The 19,384-nt window shown below is 38.9% G+C and overlaps 2 protein-coding genes across 2 annotated transcripts; both read right to left on the reverse strand.

Annotated features, from left to right (window-relative positions):
• Positions 1–1,524: 1,524 nt before the first annotated feature.
• nocta (nocturnin a) lies at positions 1,525–14,179 on the reverse strand. Its single transcript, XM_056257280.1, has 3 exons — positions 13,816–14,179; positions 3,034–3,294; positions 1,525–2,796 (listed from the first exon to the last, which is right to left on the reverse strand). The coding sequence occupies exons 1-3, from the start codon at positions 14,003–14,005 to the stop codon at positions 1,910–1,912; spliced, it is 1,338 nt and encodes a 445-aa protein (XP_056113255.1). The 5' UTR covers positions 14,006–14,179; the 3' UTR covers positions 1,525–1,909.
• Positions 14,180–17,541: 3,362 nt separating this feature from the next.
• On the reverse strand, positions 17,542–19,293 carry c1qtnf2 (C1q and TNF related 2). Its single transcript, XM_056257326.1, has 3 exons — positions 19,080–19,293; positions 18,474–18,730; positions 17,542–18,167 (listed from the first exon to the last, which is right to left on the reverse strand). The coding sequence occupies exons 1-3, from the start codon at positions 19,127–19,129 to the stop codon at positions 17,542–17,544; spliced, it is 933 nt and encodes a 310-aa protein (XP_056113301.1). The 5' UTR covers positions 19,130–19,293.
• Between the last annotated feature and the right edge of the window lie 91 nt (positions 19,294–19,384).

Consider the following 19,384-nt stretch of genomic DNA (forward strand, 5'->3'; position numbering starts at 1 on the left):
TATGCACAAGGAGTCTGACAGTAGCTGGCATATGCAGGATGCTCCACATGGAGATCTTTTCTCACCATCATCGAGTTTGTCTGGAATTCCATGAAGAAACAGAAAAAACTGAGACAGACTAAATCAAAAGCTGCGGCAACGTCTCCAAGATGCTTGAAGTAACCTTCCTTTAAAGCTGCAGTACTGTGAGAAAAATGCTGTGAGGTGGCTTTCAAAAATTATGCCATAAATAGATTTTATTTATCAATTAACTTACTAGCTATATCAAATCAATATTTGGGGTGACCACCCTTTGATTTTAAATCAGCTTTTGTCCGGGTACACTTACGCTTAGTTTTGCAGGAAGGTTTAAAGCATCATGGAGACGTTGCCACAGTTCTTCTGGATGTAATCGGTTTCAGTTGTTTCTGTTTCTTCATGTAATCATAGACAGACTTGAAGATAGTGAGATCAGATCTTCGTGTGGATCATACAGACTGGATTATTACAATTACTGGCAAAAGGAATTTGGAAATGTAAACTGATATTTCCTACTGACACTATACAGCAAAAGATATAAATAACTGTCTTAAAACCATTTTTTGGGGTGAAAATACTGACGTTCCTAAGACTTTTGCACAGTACTAACTATATTATTAAGAATGGTCAGTTCTAAAATATTTCTTCAGTTAGAAATTACTCTCTGTGAATGTGATCTTGATCAAATTATAAACAAATAAAAACTTTATTCAGAAATCACAATTGACATGGAAAAAGGATGGAAATTCATTGGTCAAAGTGTAGGCATGAAGTTTGATCTTAGTAATTTCAGTTCAATATCTGCCAGTTATGAAACCATAGTACACAACCAAATAAATATCAACAAACTTTCCCTAAATATACTGTATGATATTAGATGCTCTACCGTAGAGACTTTAGTCTGTGGCGTGTACAGGGATTACTGTAGAGCACTTTACTAAGTTGTTAACTTTGAACAAAGCCTTGCTCTGTATGTCCACTAATTGGCTCTGAGGGATTCGGGCCAGAATAGGTTGGCTTTAAAGCATGACAATCTTTGGATCCGGATCATAAAAGTTTTCACCTATATGCAAGGACAGCGTGAAGTAGTTGAAGTATAACTATGTTAAAATATATACGAGTCAGTCAGTTCAATATTAGTGTGAATATCAGTAACGATATCAAAATTCAAAAGAAAGACACATTTCCAAAAATGTCTTATGATCAGGTAAGTAGCTTATATGCTGTTGATTTTTTAACTTATGAAAATTTTTTTTGAAGATAACGTTACAAAAGTTTTGTAAAGCTGACATTAGACATAGCGATTGTATTCATATCAGATATGGTAAAATGGTTGACATTAATAACTTGATTATACAATTTGAATAAAAGTTTATTTTTTAAGTCTGCTAAGAGGACCATAGGACACTTACTGCACTCACTTAAGTGTCAGGAGGACTGATCTAAATTTCCCAAAACAGTTCATTTTTTCTTATCATTAAAGAATGAGACACCACACAATTTAAGTGCACTGTTATGTTTTGTATTATTGGTCAGTGGCAAACATATTGATGATTACAGTGCTACTAAAAGAAAAAAGTACAGTCAATATAAATATAAATGTTCTTTCACTTCTGGAATCTTTTAATTGAGAATGTGCCTCTTCCTGAGATCATCCTTTAACACTTAATAAATTACAGTATATTGCACAACCTCTGTATAACAAACAAGAGCATGATAATAATTAACCTCTAAGGAAAATAATGTGCACAGGGGTGCATTACGACCTACATAAGCAGGTAAAAATAAAGTTTATGTGAATAAGATAATTTACATTCTGAGCAATAATACAAATAATGCATTCTCACATTCAGACAATAGATCCCTATTGGAGAGCACTAATGATTGACAGCTACATGAGCCTATGAGGCTGCTGACTGAAGCTAAGGTCACACACCAGTGACAGATGATCAGAGGGGTAATGGTACGACGGAAGCCGGTCCGGCCCGATCTGCTCTTCACTCGGGATCCTGAGCACAGCGTCCACCTGGAACGCTCTTTCCGAGTACCAAATGTAGTCCAATGTGGAGCAGCTCTCTCCGCTGGGCCGGATCTTCCAGCTGGTGTAGGGCGGCTCTGTGGTCCCGTCCTCACTCAGACACTTGTAAGCACTGTCTAGCCCCAGCGGAGAAGTCATAAAGCGCCTGTACACTTCCTCGCTCGGCTCCGCGTTAAAATCCCCACATACCACCAACGGAATACCCTGTTCACTTTCCCCAACCCTAGTCCGGTTTTCCTGATCCACCTCTGGGTATGACTGTGCGGTTATGTCGCGGAGTTGCTGGAGGAGATGAGCCCCCTGTGCACTACGAAACGCCTCCCACCCGCTCCGCGCTTTCAGGTGCGTCACTGCCACGCAGAAGACTCGACCTGTGAGCCGGCAGCGAAGCGTCACCACGACGGCCACCTGGTTGGTTTTGAGCATCATGGCGGAGAGCCTGAGGTGAGTGGTGTGGAGCAGCTGGAAGCGACGGCGGTTGAAGAACAGAGCGCATCCGTCGGGGCCGTTGTTATTGTGAACGTCCAGGCAGGGAGAGCACGGCTTGGGGCAGAAGCTGCTCTGGTAGCCCAAGCTGGCGAGCACAGGCTGGAAAGTGTCGAAGTAGTGGTCAACCTCCTGCAGGCACAGCACATCCGGCCTGTAGGTAAGGATCTCTTCCAGTATCAGATACTTCCTCTCAGACCAGTTCAATGCCTCCATCGGACAGCGCACAAAACCGTCCTTGCCCTCACCCAGAGCTACAGATACACAAGAAAAATGAAGAATTATGTCACCTTTTGAGCATCGTATGGTAGCATTGCAGTTAAAGGTGAAGTGTGTTCAGTCCTAGATTAATATAAAGATCAAGCAAGGGTTTTTTAAACTGGAAGAAGGTACTAGGGTCTCCTCAGGAATTTTGAAAAAATATAAAATAAATGATTTTTGTCAGTCAAAAAAGGAATCAAATACAAGACATAAGCAGACAGACTCTGTACCTTGTGCTAAGATGTTCCACTGCATGATGCGGAGGGGTGCGTTCTGCAGTGAGCAGGATCTGGTCATAGTAAAGTCTCGGTGCAGTCGAGGGGGCCGGTTCCTCAAAACCTCCTCACACTCCCGCAACAGCGCATCTGGGTCGGCCGGCTCATACTCATAGTCATCAGGATCCACATGTGGGTCTGACAATGCAGAGCTGCTCAAAGTCTGGGCCAGAGTACTGAAGAGTCTACTGCTGCTGCTACTGCCCATCTGACACACTGCACACACACACACACACACACACACACACAACATGTTACACACACTCTGGCACAGTTGTAGAGGACAGTTTTTGGAAAACTTTACAGATTCATAATAACATATAGGTATATTATAGGTGCTTTAATTGGACTAAATAAATATTTTTTTCATGTTTTTAAATCATTTTTAGTTTTTTGCAGTTCACTTTAAAAGTCCTACAGTGTGACAAATACATTTTACAAACATTGCACATAATTTGAGGACATAAATGCTGCATGTAAAATACATATGCAAAATAGTTAAAAAATAGTTTTAGATTACTTGGCATGTTACAATGCAGAAACTCACTTTTACACAGTACGCTATGTGAAAGAAGACACTAAAACCAAACAGGAGCCAATGAAGATATAAATAGTAACAGTGTATGGCACTCTGTATGACAATATAAACAGTAGCATGATGACAGCACATGGTAGTTATTTAAAGTGTAGATAAATTAGGCCTAAGAACTGTCTGTTGTTGTTCATAATGTGTATTACCTGGGCTTGTCTTAAATACAGTATGTCCGCATGACAACAAAATATGCACACTTCATACAGCTTGAACAAAACTGGATTATTTGGTTATTTGCTACCTCGCAGTGTAGTGTTTAAATGTGGAAAAGCACTTTAAAAGCATTGATAAGTTCACAAGATTGCATGGTTGATGGTCTGTGACTGTCTGCATCTGTCTGGGCTTGTTTTTAGTCTTCAAAAGAGGTTTAACTAGTTACGAATCACCTATTAACATTATTGCAGTTTGTGCATGTTTGTTGGCTTGTATGCTATCTCTATAGACAACATTTCAATAACCTCATTAGCAAAACAAACCTCAATGGAAACAAAGACATTGGATGCTAGTTACAGATAATTCTGTAAATTATTCATCTTGTTAATGGACAATGGGTTAACTGCAGCCATTGGAAACTGCTGGCTACTGTCTCTCATGACAACTCAGCCTCACTCGCAGACACAATATCGAGAACAAACTGTGCTATAGGGAACACTGACTGATCTTCCTGTGGACAAGACAAGCAATCTTTATTAGTGCTCACTGTTTGCACGAGAATCACTCTTACTGTTGCTCATATATATAACAAACTGGTTACACTTTATAAGGTGTATTTTTAACACTATTTAAGTACGGACTAATATTAAGTAACTACTTGTACTTACTATAGGGTTAGGTTTGGTTTAGGGTAGCATGTAATTATGCATAATTTATAGTTATGTAACATACAGTATGTAACAATGACACTGTAAAATAAAGTGTTACCAATAAACCTTTTATTAATTCATCCCTTGGTGCGTATTAACAAGCATGTCTGATACCTCAAATCATGTAGCTTGTTAAGGAGAGGTTTTCTATTACTTTAATAAGCAACACCCAACTCAAGACATACATTTGTTTTTTATCTAGGAGAGAATAAAAAGGTTCTCGTTTGACTTAAGCCTGGCTCACACTACAGGAGTTTTAGGCCGATTTATGCCCGATTTTCCCCTCCCGAGAATCGGAGAAAAAATCTTGTCGAGGACCTCGATCGGTTCCGATGTTCGGCACAGATTATCTGGTAATGTGAGGCATTCACAGATCGAATCTTGCACCTCCCGATCTGCTCTTACATAAATCGGGCTCGCCCCGATCATATCAAACATGTTTGATATTTATCGGGATGAGCAAGATTGTGATTACGTCAGTACTGTCACAATAGCCAATAAGTAGGGCTGTCATGGTGAAGGAATTTCCATTGAGGTAATTTTGAGTGACTCAACAGCGCAATGCGCGCATTATCTCCATTTATCCATTTATTGCTAAATAAATAAGCATAATACAGTATAATAAATAATAATAAAATACTAAATGCATAATAAAGGCATCTGAAATAATAAGTAGCCTACAATCTAGTGTTGTCAAAAATATAGATTTTTCGATATCGATCCTGAACCATCTGCAACTCTTCCGTCTTCCGCAGGATGCACGCGATCTTCAGTAGTGAACGCGCCAGAGAGAAATGCACATTTCATACGGATTACATAAGCAGAGTGCAGTCTGTAGTCTGTTTTCTTTCGTTTTGAATTGTTCTGTTTAAAAGTAGACATGTCTGTGAGGCAAGTAGGCTATCTTATACGCTGAGTTTCGGTTAATTTATCAAGTATCGCCGACGCCTCCGTTTCGTGATTATCTATCGTCTGCTATATTTACTTCTTATTTATAAAAATCCAGGCAATTGGTTGATGAAACATTGTTTAAAATTAAGATACAATTAAAACAAAACGAAATTCGATTTAAAGAAAGGTTTTGTGCTTTCTGTTTGATGTCTTTGTGAAAGTTTTAAAGCATATTTTAAAGTCGCTTAGAGCGGTCATGTCCGTGACATTGTTTTTTCCTCAAATGCCAACACGAAAAATAAAATAATATGAATATTTTATGTTCTGTGGAGACTGAGAGCCCTTTCTTCATCCGGTGGGTAGTAGCTAGGCTATTACTTTGGTTTGCACAGTGTAATTCACAGAATTAGGCCTAGGCCTACACAAAAATATTTTCATTATAAAATATTTATATTCATTATAAAGTTATAATCATTCAAAGATAGGTTAAATGAAACAAGCTGTTAATTATTTTAATTTTAACTTTGAGCTCCACTTTACAATGCTCAGCTGAGCAGCAATGGGCATTGAGCAACGCTGCTGATGCGTTACCTTATAGAGATCTATAAGGTAACGATTTTTTTTTTTAAAGAAATTGATACTTTTACTCATCGAGGATGCAATACATTGATCAGAAGTGACAGTAAAGACTTTTATAATGTTACAAAAATACATACATTTAAAAGAAATGATGTTCTTTTGAATGCTCTATTCAGCAAAGATTCCTGAAAGAAATGGAGATTTCCTGATTCTGAAAGATCATGTGACACTGAAGACTGAAGTAATGATGCTATATATATATATAAATAAAGTAAATAGTTATTTTAAATTGTAACAGAATTCCACAATATTACTTTTACTGTATTTTTGATTAAATAAATGAAAATTGGTGAGCATAACAGACTTCTTTCATAAACATAAAAAAACACTACTGACCCCAAACGTTTGAACATTAGTGTACTTATATTTATAGTGTACTTATATACTTAATTACACTTAGTGTAATTATGTTCATTTAAATACTGATTCCGATTCATTTATCTCATCTTACAAATCACATCTGACTCATCCTGTTCCACCTCTGTCTCCTCCTTTACCTCCACAAGAAAAATACATACTTCCAGTGTCTCTCTACTTGTATGTGATTGTTTATGTCTTCGTCATATCGGAAAAGCATAATCTTGGTATTATTTATATGTGACAAGTAAAGATTTTCCATTTATTAATGGAATAGTCAAGTACTGAATACTCAGGGCTGTTCATGGGTGAGGTTGGTCATTCATTGCTTAGTAATCCTTTAAACCACACAGCATCCATATTTAAAGCAACAAATTACATTTTAAATTCGTAGGTCACATTAATCTTCTATTGTATCAGCATTAAAAAATCTGATTTGTCATCTAGTCTAATTTAAAACTCACTATCTCTAGACACATTCACTGTAACTAAATCAATGACTATTCAAGTGACTGTACGGTCTATGGTCCGTACAGTCACTTTCTCAAACATTTAGGACTAATATTAGTCTAAAACACTGAGAAACATGCATTTCTTTTAAAACTACCTCTTATTTTTTCCTTTTCCTCTGAATGTCTCCGATGCAGGTGAACTAAAGGCACAATATTCTTCACTTTGACTTTGTGGGAGTCCAGGACTAATTCAATGATGATCCAGTATCCGATCAGTGGGTCAGTGAATAATACAAGTTGATAGACGGAGAGAACACTAGCATACACCCTTTGAGCTCTTTTGCTTTCGTATGCGAAGATTCTGGGGGCTGTGATTTGACCGTGTGTGTATCTGCGTGTGTGTAACTACACAAAGGGGTTCCTGAATGAACCATTGTGTCTGTGCTTCCCCTACCATTCATTTAAACAATGACTCGTTTGAAAATCACGAGAGAGACCCGATGCATGCCTGCGCATACATGTGCACACAGCCATGCACGTGGGTAAAGAACCGTTCAGGCCTAATTTAATCTATGGATTGAGGCTCATTTGTCGCAACATGGCATCATGACTTTACGTAAACATACACGCCACTTTCAAGTCAAGTGGCGTGTTATCTATACGCATTTTGAGCTATAGGCGTGTGTGTCCACGCCGAAACGTACCGTCATCTTTTGCATGTATGTCTACTCCGTTAAATGTCCGAGTGATGCTGTGTGTATGTACACGCCGTTAAATGTCCGAGTGATGCTGTGTGTATGTACACGCCGTTAAATGTCCGAGTGATGCTGTGTGTATGTACACGCCGTTAAATGTCCGAGTGATGCTGTGTGTATGTACACGCCGTTAAATGTCCGAGTGATGCTGTGTGTATGTACACGCCGTTAAATGTCCGAGTGATGCTGTGTGTATGTACACGCCGTTCAATGTCCGAGTGATGCCGTGTGTATGTACACGCCGTTAAATGTCCGAGTGATGCCGTGTGTATGTACACGCCGTTAAATGTCCGAGTGATGCTGTGTGTATGTACACGCCGTTAAATGTCCGAGTGATGCTGTGTGTATGTACACGCCGTTCAATGTCCGAGTGATGCCGTGTGTATGTACACGCCGTTCAATGTCCGAGTGATGCCGTGTGTATGTACACGCCGTTCAATGTCCGAGTGATGCCGTGTGTATGTACACGCCGTTAAATGTCCGAGTGATGCCGTGTGTATGTACACGCCGTTAAATGTCCGAGTGATGCTGTGTGTATGTACACGCCGTTAAATGTCCGAGTGATGCCGTGTGTATGTACACGCCGTTAAATGTCCGAGTGATGCCGTGTGTATGTACACGCCGTTAAATGTCCGAGTGATGCTGTGTGTATGTACACGCCGTTAAATGTCCGAGTGATGCTGTGTGTATGTACACGCCGTTCAATGTCCGAGTGATGCCGTGTGTATGTACACGCCGTTCAATGTCCGAGTGATGCCGTGTGTATGTACACGCCGTTCAATGTCCGAGTGATGCCGTGTGTATGTACACGCCGTTAAATGTCCGAGTGATGCTGTGTGTATGTACACGCCGTTAAATGTCCGAGTGATGCCGTGTGTATGTACACGCCGTTAAATGTCCGAGTGATGCCGTGTGTATGTACACGCCGTTAAATGTCCGAGTGATGCTGTGTGTATGTACACGCCGTTCAATGTCCGAGTGATGCCGTGTGTATGTACACGCCGTTCAATGTCCGAGTGATGCCGTGTGTATGTACACGCCGTTCAATGTCCGAGTGATGCCGTGTGTATGTACACGCCGTTAAATGTCCGAGTGATGCTGTGTGTATGTACACGCCGTTAAATGTCCGTGTGTATGTACACGCCGTTAAATGTCCGAGTGATGCTGTGTGTATGTACACGCCGTTAAATGTCCGAGTGATGCTGTGTGTATGTACACGCCGTTCAATGTCCGAGTGATGCCGTGTGTATGTACACGCCGTTCAATGTCCGAGTGATGCCGTGTGTATGTACACGCCGTTCAATGTCCGAGTGATGCCGTGTGTATGTACACGCCGTTAAATGTCCGAGTGATGCTGTGTGTATGTACACGCCGTTAAATGTCCGAGTGATGCTGTGTGTATGTACACGCCGTTAAATGTCCGAGTGATGCCGTGTGTATGTACACGCCGTTCAATGTCCGAGTGATGCCGTGTGTATGTACACGCCGTTAAATGTCCGAGTGATGCCGTGTGTATGTACACGCCGTTAAATGTCCGAGTGATGCCGTGTGTATGTACACGCCGTTAAATGTCCGAGTGATGCCGTGTGTATGTACACGCCGTTAAATGTCCGAGTGATGCCGTGTGTATGTACACGCCGTTAAATGTCCGAGTGATGCTGTGTGTATGTACACGCCGTTAAATGTCCGAGTGATGCCGTGTGTATGTACACGCCGTTAAATGTCCGAGTGATGCCGTGTGTATGTACACGCCGTTAAATGTCCGAGTGATGCCGTGTGTATGTACACGCCGTTAAATGTCCGAGTGATGCCGTGTGTATGTACACGCCGTTAAATGTCCGAGTGATGCCGTGTGTATGTACACGCCGTTAAATGTCCGAGTGATGCTGTGTGTATGTACACGCCGTTAAATGTCCGAGTGATGCCGTGTGTATGTACACGCCGTTAAATGTCCGAGTGATGCCGTGTGTATGTACACGCCGTTAAATGTCCGAGTGATGCCGTGTGTATGTACACGCCGTTAAATGTCCGAGTGATGCCGTGTGTATGTACACGCCGTTAAATGTCCGAGTGATGCCGTGTGTATGTACACGCCGTTAAATGTCCGAGTGATGCTGTGTGTATGTACACGCCGTTAAATGTCCGAGTGATGCCGTGTGTATGTACACACCGTTAAATGTCCGAGTGATGCCGTGTGTATGTACACGCCGTTAAATGTCCGAGTGATGCCGTGTGTATGTACACGCCGTTAAATGTCCGAGTGATGCCGTGTGTATGTACACGCCGTTAAATGTCCGAGTGATGCCGTGTGTATGTACACGCCGTTAAATGTCCGAGCGAAACGAAGCAAAATGTAGATCTACATCTGGGGAGCGATATTTTTTCCTAGGATGGTAGGGGAAGACTCATAAATGGTATTAACCCCAGTGACGGGTAGGTTTAGGGACGGGGTTGGGGTACAGTAATGTAACGTTAAAGTCAACGGCGTTGATAAACACGCTGAAAAGCGATTATGCGTGTTGATAGCACGCCAAAAATTGAAATACGAATTGGCGTGTCATACATACGCCATTTCATGAGATCAGTCTGGGATTTGTCACATTTGTCACAATTTTTCACTGACATTTTACAATAAAGTTCAATTCGTTAACATTAGTTCATGCTTTAGATTTCATGAACTAAAAACGAAAAACACTTTTACAGCATTTATTATTCTTGGTTGATAATAATTTCTACATACTGTTAAAAGTTTGAGGTCAGTTAAGATTTTTTTAAAGAAATTACAAATCGTAAACTTTTATTCAGCAAGGATGCATTAAAGTAACACTATGTAGTTTTTCAACCTCGGTTTGAGGTTCCGGGTAGTAACCGGAGCACAAATAATTCGACTGCTTTACGGCATACGTCACTTCCCCCACCACTTCCTCAAATTCGGACGTGAGAGGCCAACCAGCGTTTGTTTTCCGGCTTTCGTGCTTATGTTTTTGTCATGGCCGAAGCAGTAACAAAAACTAAGAAGACAAAGGAGGAGACTCGGAAGAGGAAAAGGGTGAGTGATCAAGTAAAAGGCCGGACAAAGATAGGTTGTGTAAACCTATCTTGCTGTTATACCGTTTCAAGTTTACTGTTACACAAAATAAAAACTATATATAAAAAAGCAAGCAATGTCATTATTTCGTTTTTCTTCGTTTGTGATGTCTTTCATAAAATCATGCATCATACTCTACCTTGTCTGTGGCCATTGTTGATTCCAAAGCCGGTGCTGGATAAACAGCGAGCGTGCGCGACTGCGCGTGCGACAGTAGGATGCGGTAGGCTAAATGATTTAAGACAGCAGTAATGGACAATTCCACTTCCAACCTGTAGGGCGACCGCAGAGGAAAAGTTCCTTGGTGTTGCTTTAATTTGATCAAGACTGACGATAAAGACTTTTATACTGTTACAAACATTTCTGTTTCAAATAAATGTAGTTCTTTTGAGCTTTCATTCATAAAAAAAACCCTGAAAAAAAATGTAGCAGTTTCCATAAAAATATTAAGCAGCACAACTCTTTTCAACATTGACGATAATAAGTGTTTTTTGAGGACCAAATCCGCGTATAAGAGTGATTTCTGAAGAATCATGTGACACTGAAGACTGAAGTAATGATGCTGAAAATTCAGCAAGGATATTTTAAAATATATACAATTTTAAAATATTTTAAATTGTAATTATGAATATCAATATTATGTTTTTTACTTTATTTTAGAGCTAGTAAATGTAGCCTTGTGAGCATAAGAGATTCCTTTCAAAACATTAAAAAAATCATACCAACCCCAAACTATATACTAATACATTTATAAAATTTTAGACAGTAAAAATTTATAATTTTTATGCATTATAAAAAATTATAAAATAACAATGAATAGTATATGTATAAATTAACATGAACCTAGATTAATAAATGCTGTAAAAGAAAAATTAAATTTTATCTTAAATTCATGATACCTACTGCATTAAAAACTAATGAATTTTAAAGTGTTAAAAAATGTCAACCTATCACCTAAACCAGAGAAAAAATATACAGTTGATTTGGAAGCACAAGAAGAGATTATAAATCCTCATTACATAACTAATGCTCATTCTACACATCGCTGAGCGCTCTCCCCCAAGCTCTGACATTTACCACTTCATTTGACTCATGTAAGATCATGAAGCGAGACTTCATATTTGCCTGCTGCATAGTGAGTCAAGACCTGTTTGTGTAGTGTGATGTAACATTACGCTTGGTAAAACTATTGCATGGGAGAATTAGGGACCAAATATAAAGTTATTCTCTGTTTAACAGAAACGATGACAATTTCATTAGGTATGAAGATAATTCACAGCACACCAACTATAACCTAAAAACTATGCCTAAATATCTAGTTCATTTATGAAACTCTAGAGGCAGGCTGATAGATCCTTTACTTGGAGTCTGCAAGCAATCACATATCATTACCGCATGACACAAGATGATTGGCTTCAGCTGATCCTGCAGCCAATGCTTAACATTTAAATAGTCTGGTTCACTGTTTGCTGAAAGCTAGACCTGAGGTGCGCTTTCAGAGTTCATCTGAAACCCTCCATCTCCCCCAGCTCCACCTGCTTAGACCTGCTACAGGATTTATGTATGTCTATTTTTATGCAGCGGCAGCATATCTTACATGCTTACGGCCATCGCTACCGGTGCGAAAGGTGGTGACGATACTAGGGGCCCCCGGGCCCCGTATTTAATAACATGCTAAAGCTATTCCAGTTGTCATTATTGAAATGACATTTAAAGAGAAGCTTCACCTTGGACCAGGGCCTTAATCAACATAGACATTGGGAGAAACACATAACCCAATATTTAGTCAATAATCATGGATTTTTCAGTGGCTGATTTTTTTTTTTTTTTACCTTTGGGCCATGCAATATTGAATATTTGCTTACCTTATTATCTTATAAATTACCTTATAAATTGCATAACATCACTGTTCCCAGACCTTGTCTTAAACCAGGTCAAATCCCTTGGACAAGAGCGGCCCTGCAGGGGGCTTTGTTCACACAGAGCTAGAATCGCTGTTCTGTTTGATGGTTAACAACAACTTTTGGTTTACAGTATGTGCTTGTCACCTTCCATCTTTTCATAAGCTAAACACAGACATCCATTAACATTGTGTCATTACTGTTTAATGCTACAAGAAAACTGCACAAATGATGAAGTTTGATAAATGTAACACAAGTCAAGAGAGCATATCTCACTCAGATAAGCAAGGAAAAACTGTTTAAGGGGATCGAACCCTTGGCATATGGGGCTGTTTATGCTGCACTGTTTTCTGACCTTTAGCAGGACTATCAAGTTACCTTGAATGCACTCTAGAATAGATCCAAGTACAGAACACCAAATTCAACAAACAATATTAAGAAAAACTAAATATAATACTATTAAATTATATATATATATATATATATATATATATATATATATATATATAAATATATCAAATTTTCTTAAAACCAAAACCAAAAATTCTAAAAAATAATTTTCAGGTAATAAAGCTAAAATAAAATATAAATATTAGATTAAAAATAAAATAAAATAGATAAAATATCAAATTAAACAAACTTCAATGGAAACTAGAAATGTGGCACTGGCATAGTTGTCAACGAACTGAAACAAGTTATACTAAAATCACTCAAACTAAAGCTGAAATAAAGAATAAAGCTAAATACAACTGTTAAAAACTAAAACACTGCTCTTCAGTGACAGATTTGTTAGACAATTAAAAATCACACTTTAACTTGAATGCATCTGAATAAAACTCAGTAGTAGTAGTAGTAGTTATGGGAAACTGCTGTATGTTTCCACACCTCAGGATGTAACGTTATGTGACAAGTCATAACTCCCACTTACTGTAAGTTACATGAGTCAATTGTGGCATGAGGGCCACGCTATGGTGATCACAACTAACGTTACATTCTTTAAGTTTAGTCGTGTGTCTCCTAAGATTCTCCTCAGTTCTCTCACACTGAACCACAAGACCCCCCTCCCCTCTCAAAACCGAATATGAATATTAATTTGCCTTTCTAGACAGAATTGTGTGCGTCGTCGTATGAGCATAACTAACTTACTTGGTTAAATGTAGTAGCAAGGGAATATGTGATTGAATCTTAAATTAAATTACCTTGAAAAGAACCGAGAAGAACGGGTGAGGAGTTGGACCTGGTTGGAGAAGGATGAACACAGAGTCGTGAACTCGGAAGGCTGCTTTCCTTCAGCGGACCGGATTTCTTTGGATGTGTCCCCAGTGATGACAGACAGACTGCGGCCAGGTCTCGATGAAACAGCGATGAACAGCGCCGGGCGGGATGCATTATTATTCTTAAGTTGACAGTCCCTCGAACCTCGGTTTAAACTGATTCACTCTAACAAATTATGGTATGGATACGGAAGAAATAAGTTTACTAACCTATATAACACTTGTAAAATACATTTTGGACATTACTTAGACATGTCTTTTCGCTGTATGGAAAAATGCCGGTAGAAGTGTCGTCATTTTCCAGGGTGACAAGTGAACTATATTTCGATAGGGGAGATTAGAAGATTGAGTCTTCATGAACTAAAAAAATAATAACATAATGTATTGAGTCATTATACATATGAAATATTAATACTATGTTTAAGACTTCAACATTAGAAACAAATCCCAAACTCGTTTAGGGAAAGATACAAAATAGCAAGATGTTATAACACGATATTCAACTACACACCAATGAATGGTTTAGCCCTACTGTCAAAGGACACCTTGTGCTTTTTCTGAAGTAAAAGGCGGACAATGGGAGGGACTTAGAGCTACTCCCGCCAATTAGAGTCGAAAGTGCTAAGACGTATGGAAATTAGAATACATCGTCATCATTGACGCACATTGTACGGTTTTCCAACGCACATTCCATATTTGGTTACATGATTTTCTTGTCATAGCGAGAATTACCCGGTAAGAATAATCACTCGTAGCCTACCTTTTAGGCTCAACAATGGCTGGAATTATTATAGCTTTAATAAAACGAAAGGCGATCGTTCTTTTAAAATATGTCTAAAATTCGTGTGTACAGATTGACTTTGCAGTGGGAAATGAAGGAGGACAAATTGCTCATTGCTGCAGCACGATACAAATAACCCATAAGCATAATGTCTTTACATATTCTTTAATGATCACTTGAATGACCTTAGGTTTAATTACTGCACTGTTTATGTCAGCAGTGTATGGAAGTAAAATAATCCCAAATGTTTTTGAAACAAAAAGCCTGTTGAATTGCACTACTTGAAAAAAATATGCATTGCATTAACCCTGCTTGTATTTTAATGCATTGTATTTTTAGGGCTTGTATTTTTATAGGCTGAAATTTAGCATGGTTGAATATTTAAGCTGTGAATATTTCAAATCAAAACATTTCAAACACATTTTCATTAGTAAAATTTCAATAATCCATATTCACCTTTCATATTTCACTTCCAAAATATTCAAACTGATTAAAAATACAACCTATAATATTCAACAGGCGGTTTTCGGTCCATTTTATTTCGCTTTGCAAATTCGCTTCCACAAATTCAGTGGTTCAAATTCGACAGTAAATTCAACGTTGACATCCAGGAGCTGCAGGAAAAGTAGTAGATTACCGAGCATAATCTCCATCTGCTGTCAGTCGACCACACCAGCAGGGGGTGCAAGCGCGTGTTGTTGAGAAGACCAGAGCAACAGTTAGACTAGAGCAAGCCATTCATTCATAAAAACTCAGCATGCATTACGTTTTTTGTGACGATTATCTGGGTCAGTATATATGCGGAAAAGATGATATCTAAAGGCACAAAAGCTGTTTTTATGTTTCATTCATTGTTACTTTCCCTGTGTAGCCTTATGTTATCAGCCTTTTCTACAGTGAACGGGATTATAATCTGTTTCCCTCAATACATCATCATACTCAAAGATTCCCCGAATTCCGTCAGGACTTAAGCGCTTAAGTAGCTTAATGGACTACAGTACAGTGATATAAAAGACCAAACTCGCACCTTATTTGGAAAGTATGTATTGTACATATACTGCATTAGATTAAACTGGGAAGTAGCACTTTCATATTGTTGTTCTATATTGTTAGTTTAACTAGTCGCTTTGGATAAAAGTGCCAGCTAAAAGACTAAATGTAAAATTGGGTTGACATTCGCACATTTAGGGACCGTCTCTAAAGTAACAAGTCCTATAGGCCTAAACGTTTCTAACTTCAATAGCAAACTTCAATCTATTTGAATAAATTGCGCATTATGCCTGAGCCTGACACCTACACGAACACTTTACAGTTGGTTTTATGACTGTAAGTCGTTCTTTTCAAATGGTATTTAAGTTAGAAACGTGTATACCAATGTCGTATGTAACTTTAGAGACGGTCCCTAAATGTGCGAATGTCCAATGTCAAACCAAATTTATGCCAGTATATCACTGGGAAACGCTCAGCATTAAACTTTGCGCGTTAAATTCATATTCTGAGTCCATCTGCTAGCCTGCGAGTTTGGTCTTTTATGTCCATTAAGCTACGTTAAGCGTTTTATATGTCCAGCAGGGGAATCCTGACATATTGAGGGAAACCAAACCCTAGTACTGCATGCAGCACATCGCTGCAATATAAGGTGAAGGCAACTAAACAACCAAGAGAAATATGTCAAATGTAACACTGGATCTGTATATCCGCATCGGGGGAATAACATTATCGTTCATGGTAGAGAAAGATGCATGTAGGCTACACAGGAAAAGTAATCGTGAACACACTGAATTTCACATAAAACAGACGTCATAATAATCACAAATACACTTACATTTTTGTAAATAAGTTTTTATGAATGAATGGCTTGCACTAACTGTTGCTCTGGTCTTCGTCAACAACACGCGCTTGCACCCCCTGCTGGTGTGGTCGACTAACAGCAGATGGAGATTATGCTCGGTAATCTACTACTTTTCCTGCAGCTCCTGGATGTCAATGTTGAATTTACTGTCGAATTTGAACCACTGAATTTGTGGAAGCGAATTTGCAAAGCGAAATAAAATGGACCGAAAACCGCCTGTTGAATATTTTAGGTTGTATTTTTAATCAGTTTGAATATTTGGGAAATGAAATATGAAAGGTGAATATGGATTATTGAAATTTTACTAATGAAAATGTGTTTGAAATGTTTTGATTTGAAATATTCACTGCTTAAATATTTAACCATGCTAAATTTCAGCCTATAAAAATGCAAGCCCTAAAAATACAATGCATTAAAATACAAGCAGGGTTAATGCAATGCATATTTTTTTCAAGTAGTACAATTCAACAGGCTTTTTGTTTCAAAAACATTTGGGATTATTTTACTTCCATAGTAGTGTTTTTGCTCATGAACCTATTGATTAGATGACGACAGCAGCATGGTTGACTGCTATTTTCAGACAATATGATTCAAAAGGAGGGTTTCACATATCTCTAATGACAGCGTGTTCCAATAAGATAAGGTCACACTAAACCTTTGAACCATAGTGGACATACATGATGTGAAAAGTAAATAAACAATTGAACGAGGAAAAACAACAACATCAGCCTTTTAGAAGGTCAAAGGTCATGTATGTCTAACAGTACTAAAAGTCCACTGAGGTAAAAGGCCTAAGATTAGTGTCAAGGTTGCAAAATACTTGTAGCAAGAAAATAGTTTTCCATAATACATAAGGAATAGATTTAGGTCTTGACAACTCATGTTTGTCAATATTTAATCAATAATCAAAATCACTTTTGTCCCTCATTTTGCTCTAATACTGATGTGGTGGGTCTGTAAACACAGGATTATTGGGGGTCATTTTATAAAATGTATTTGAGACAGATATAAAGTTCACTCAGGATGATCCTATATTTGCCTCTTTTGGAGTCACCTGATCAGCAAAAATAAGAAATCCTGTGAAAAGACTGTCAGCCCAGAATGGATCAAAAAACAGTCCATTTTGTTCTGAATAGAAGATCTGAAGCCAGACCTGATCTCCTTTTTGCAGTCTGAGTATTGTTGATCCTGAGGCCACATCATAATTTCCTGTGTTAGCGTCAAATGTTCTGATCTTGTACTGGCCATTGTGAACAAGCCCAATTGCCAGGTGTTTGTTAGCCAACGTGATGTCATATGTGAAGTAATACACACCAGGAATTACACAGTTAAACTTGCCACTGGTGGCATTGTAATGACCACCCTCGTTCATTAAAATTCGGTTAAAGCGAATGGGCGTGCGTTCCTTGGGATAGCTCTTGGTTACCGCTACAGAGAAAGCAGATCGTGCCTCTGTTCCACAGTCACAGCCCCCGGGGGCACCAGTTTCCCCCTTACTTCCCACCTCTCCTCTGATCCCAGTGACTCCAGACACACCAGGTGCCCCACGCACCCCTTTTAGGCCCCTTGGCCCTGCCTTCCCAACAAGTCCTGGGCGTCCTTGTTGTCCATGTTTTCCAGGGTTCCCAGGGCGACCCTGTTCACCTGACATGTGAGAATAAATATTCACACATTTGTACCACCTAATCTGAAACAACTCACCCATTTGATTTTCATTGTGATTTTTTAAATCCAAATGTGATTTCATATTTATACTTAAAAATATTTTAAAGTCACCTTGAGCTACAGAGATACTATAAATAAACAATTATATGAATAAAAATAAAAAGTAATAGAAATCAAAACGAATACATATCAGGTCAAAATAAAAAAAAAGGACAATCTAATTTTACATTTACATTTGAATATTATTTTTCATTAATGGTATTACAGCTGCAAAATATACGGTACCTGTCTCTCCCTTCCCTCCCCTGTCACCATCCTTGCCATCCTGGCCATCAACCCCCGGCATCCCCATCTTGCCTACGCTACCGCTGGGACCTGCTGTACCTGGACTCCCTGGAGGACCCCGAGGGCCTGGCAAACTGCAGCTAAGCTGAGATGAATGGATGGTGAAGTTGCGTCCCTTCTTGGATGAGTCAATAGTCACAGAGAACAGAGACAGCAGGCAAACAGCCAGTGGTAACTGGTGCATGATGCAGCTGTGCCTGCAAAAAGAGCAGATGGGGCCAGATTTGTGTTCTGGGGAATTTCCATGGATTTCCTGTATATACATATAAAGAGTTGTGCATGGAAACAAGCACCAATAATCACATTATATACATGCAGGTTGCGAATAATGCAGTTATTAGTAAAGATTTAGGTTTTAATTAGGTAGTAAATCTAAGTAACTGACGAAAGTACACAATTTAACAACACATTTAAAGCATGCATTGGAAAAAGCCCTCACCAGAGTAATGAGATTTGCGTATCAATGCAAAAAAAGGTCCAGCTGCCCTTTTGGCAAAATCAAAAATAGGGAATATAAACAAGGCTTGAGAAACGATTGTATCTTACATGTCCTCCACACAACTTTGTAAGCATCCACCCAGTTTTAGCACTGACATGCTCTGCCAGATAGTTCATCCATGATGTAATTGAACAAACTGTGGGAGGGGATTCATTTGAAAACTTGTCAGATTTTTATACTTTAGTTCTGCAGGCCACAAAACAATGAAAAATGGCTTAATATTATTACATAAAAGCTACAAGAAAGAGCTGTGTAAAGTGTGCCTTCAAAAACTTCTGAGTATTTGCAAAAGAAATTTGGCATGAATTGCATGTTGAATAGACAAAGGCATAACAAACCAAACAAAGCCATG

The sequence above is a fragment of the Rhinichthys klamathensis genome, unplaced genomic scaffold, assembly GCF_029890125.1.
Source record: "Rhinichthys klamathensis goyatoka isolate OS25496 unplaced genomic scaffold, OSU_Roscu_1.1 h1tg000136l_1, whole genome shotgun sequence".
NCBI lineage: Eukaryota > Metazoa > Chordata > Actinopteri > Cypriniformes > Leuciscidae > Rhinichthys > Rhinichthys klamathensis.

Coding starts and splice junctions, on each gene's coding strand:
- c1qtnf2 (XM_056257326.1), bottom strand. CDS start 19,129: ATGTCAGTGCTAAAACTGGGTGGATGCTTACAAAGTTGTGTGGAGGAC. Junction 18,731..19,079: donor CAAAGTTGTGTGGAGGACAT/GTAAGATACAAT, acceptor CTCTTTTTGCAG/GCACAGCTGCATCATGCACC. Junction 18,168..18,473: donor GGGAGGGAAGGGAGAGACAG/GTACCGTATATT, acceptor CTCACATGTCAG/GTGAACAGGGTCGCCCTGGG.
- nocta (XM_056257280.1), bottom strand. CDS start 14,005: ATGCATCCCGCCCGGCGCTGTTCATCGCTGTTTCATCGAGACCTGGCC. Junction 3,295..13,815: donor TCTTCTCGGTTCTTTTCAAG/GTAATTTAATTT, acceptor GTGTGTGTGCAG/TGTGTCAGATGGGCAGTAGC. Junction 2,797..3,033: donor GTGGAACATCTTAGCACAAG/GTACAGAGTCTG, acceptor GTGTATCTGTAG/CTCTGGGTGAGGGCAAGGAC.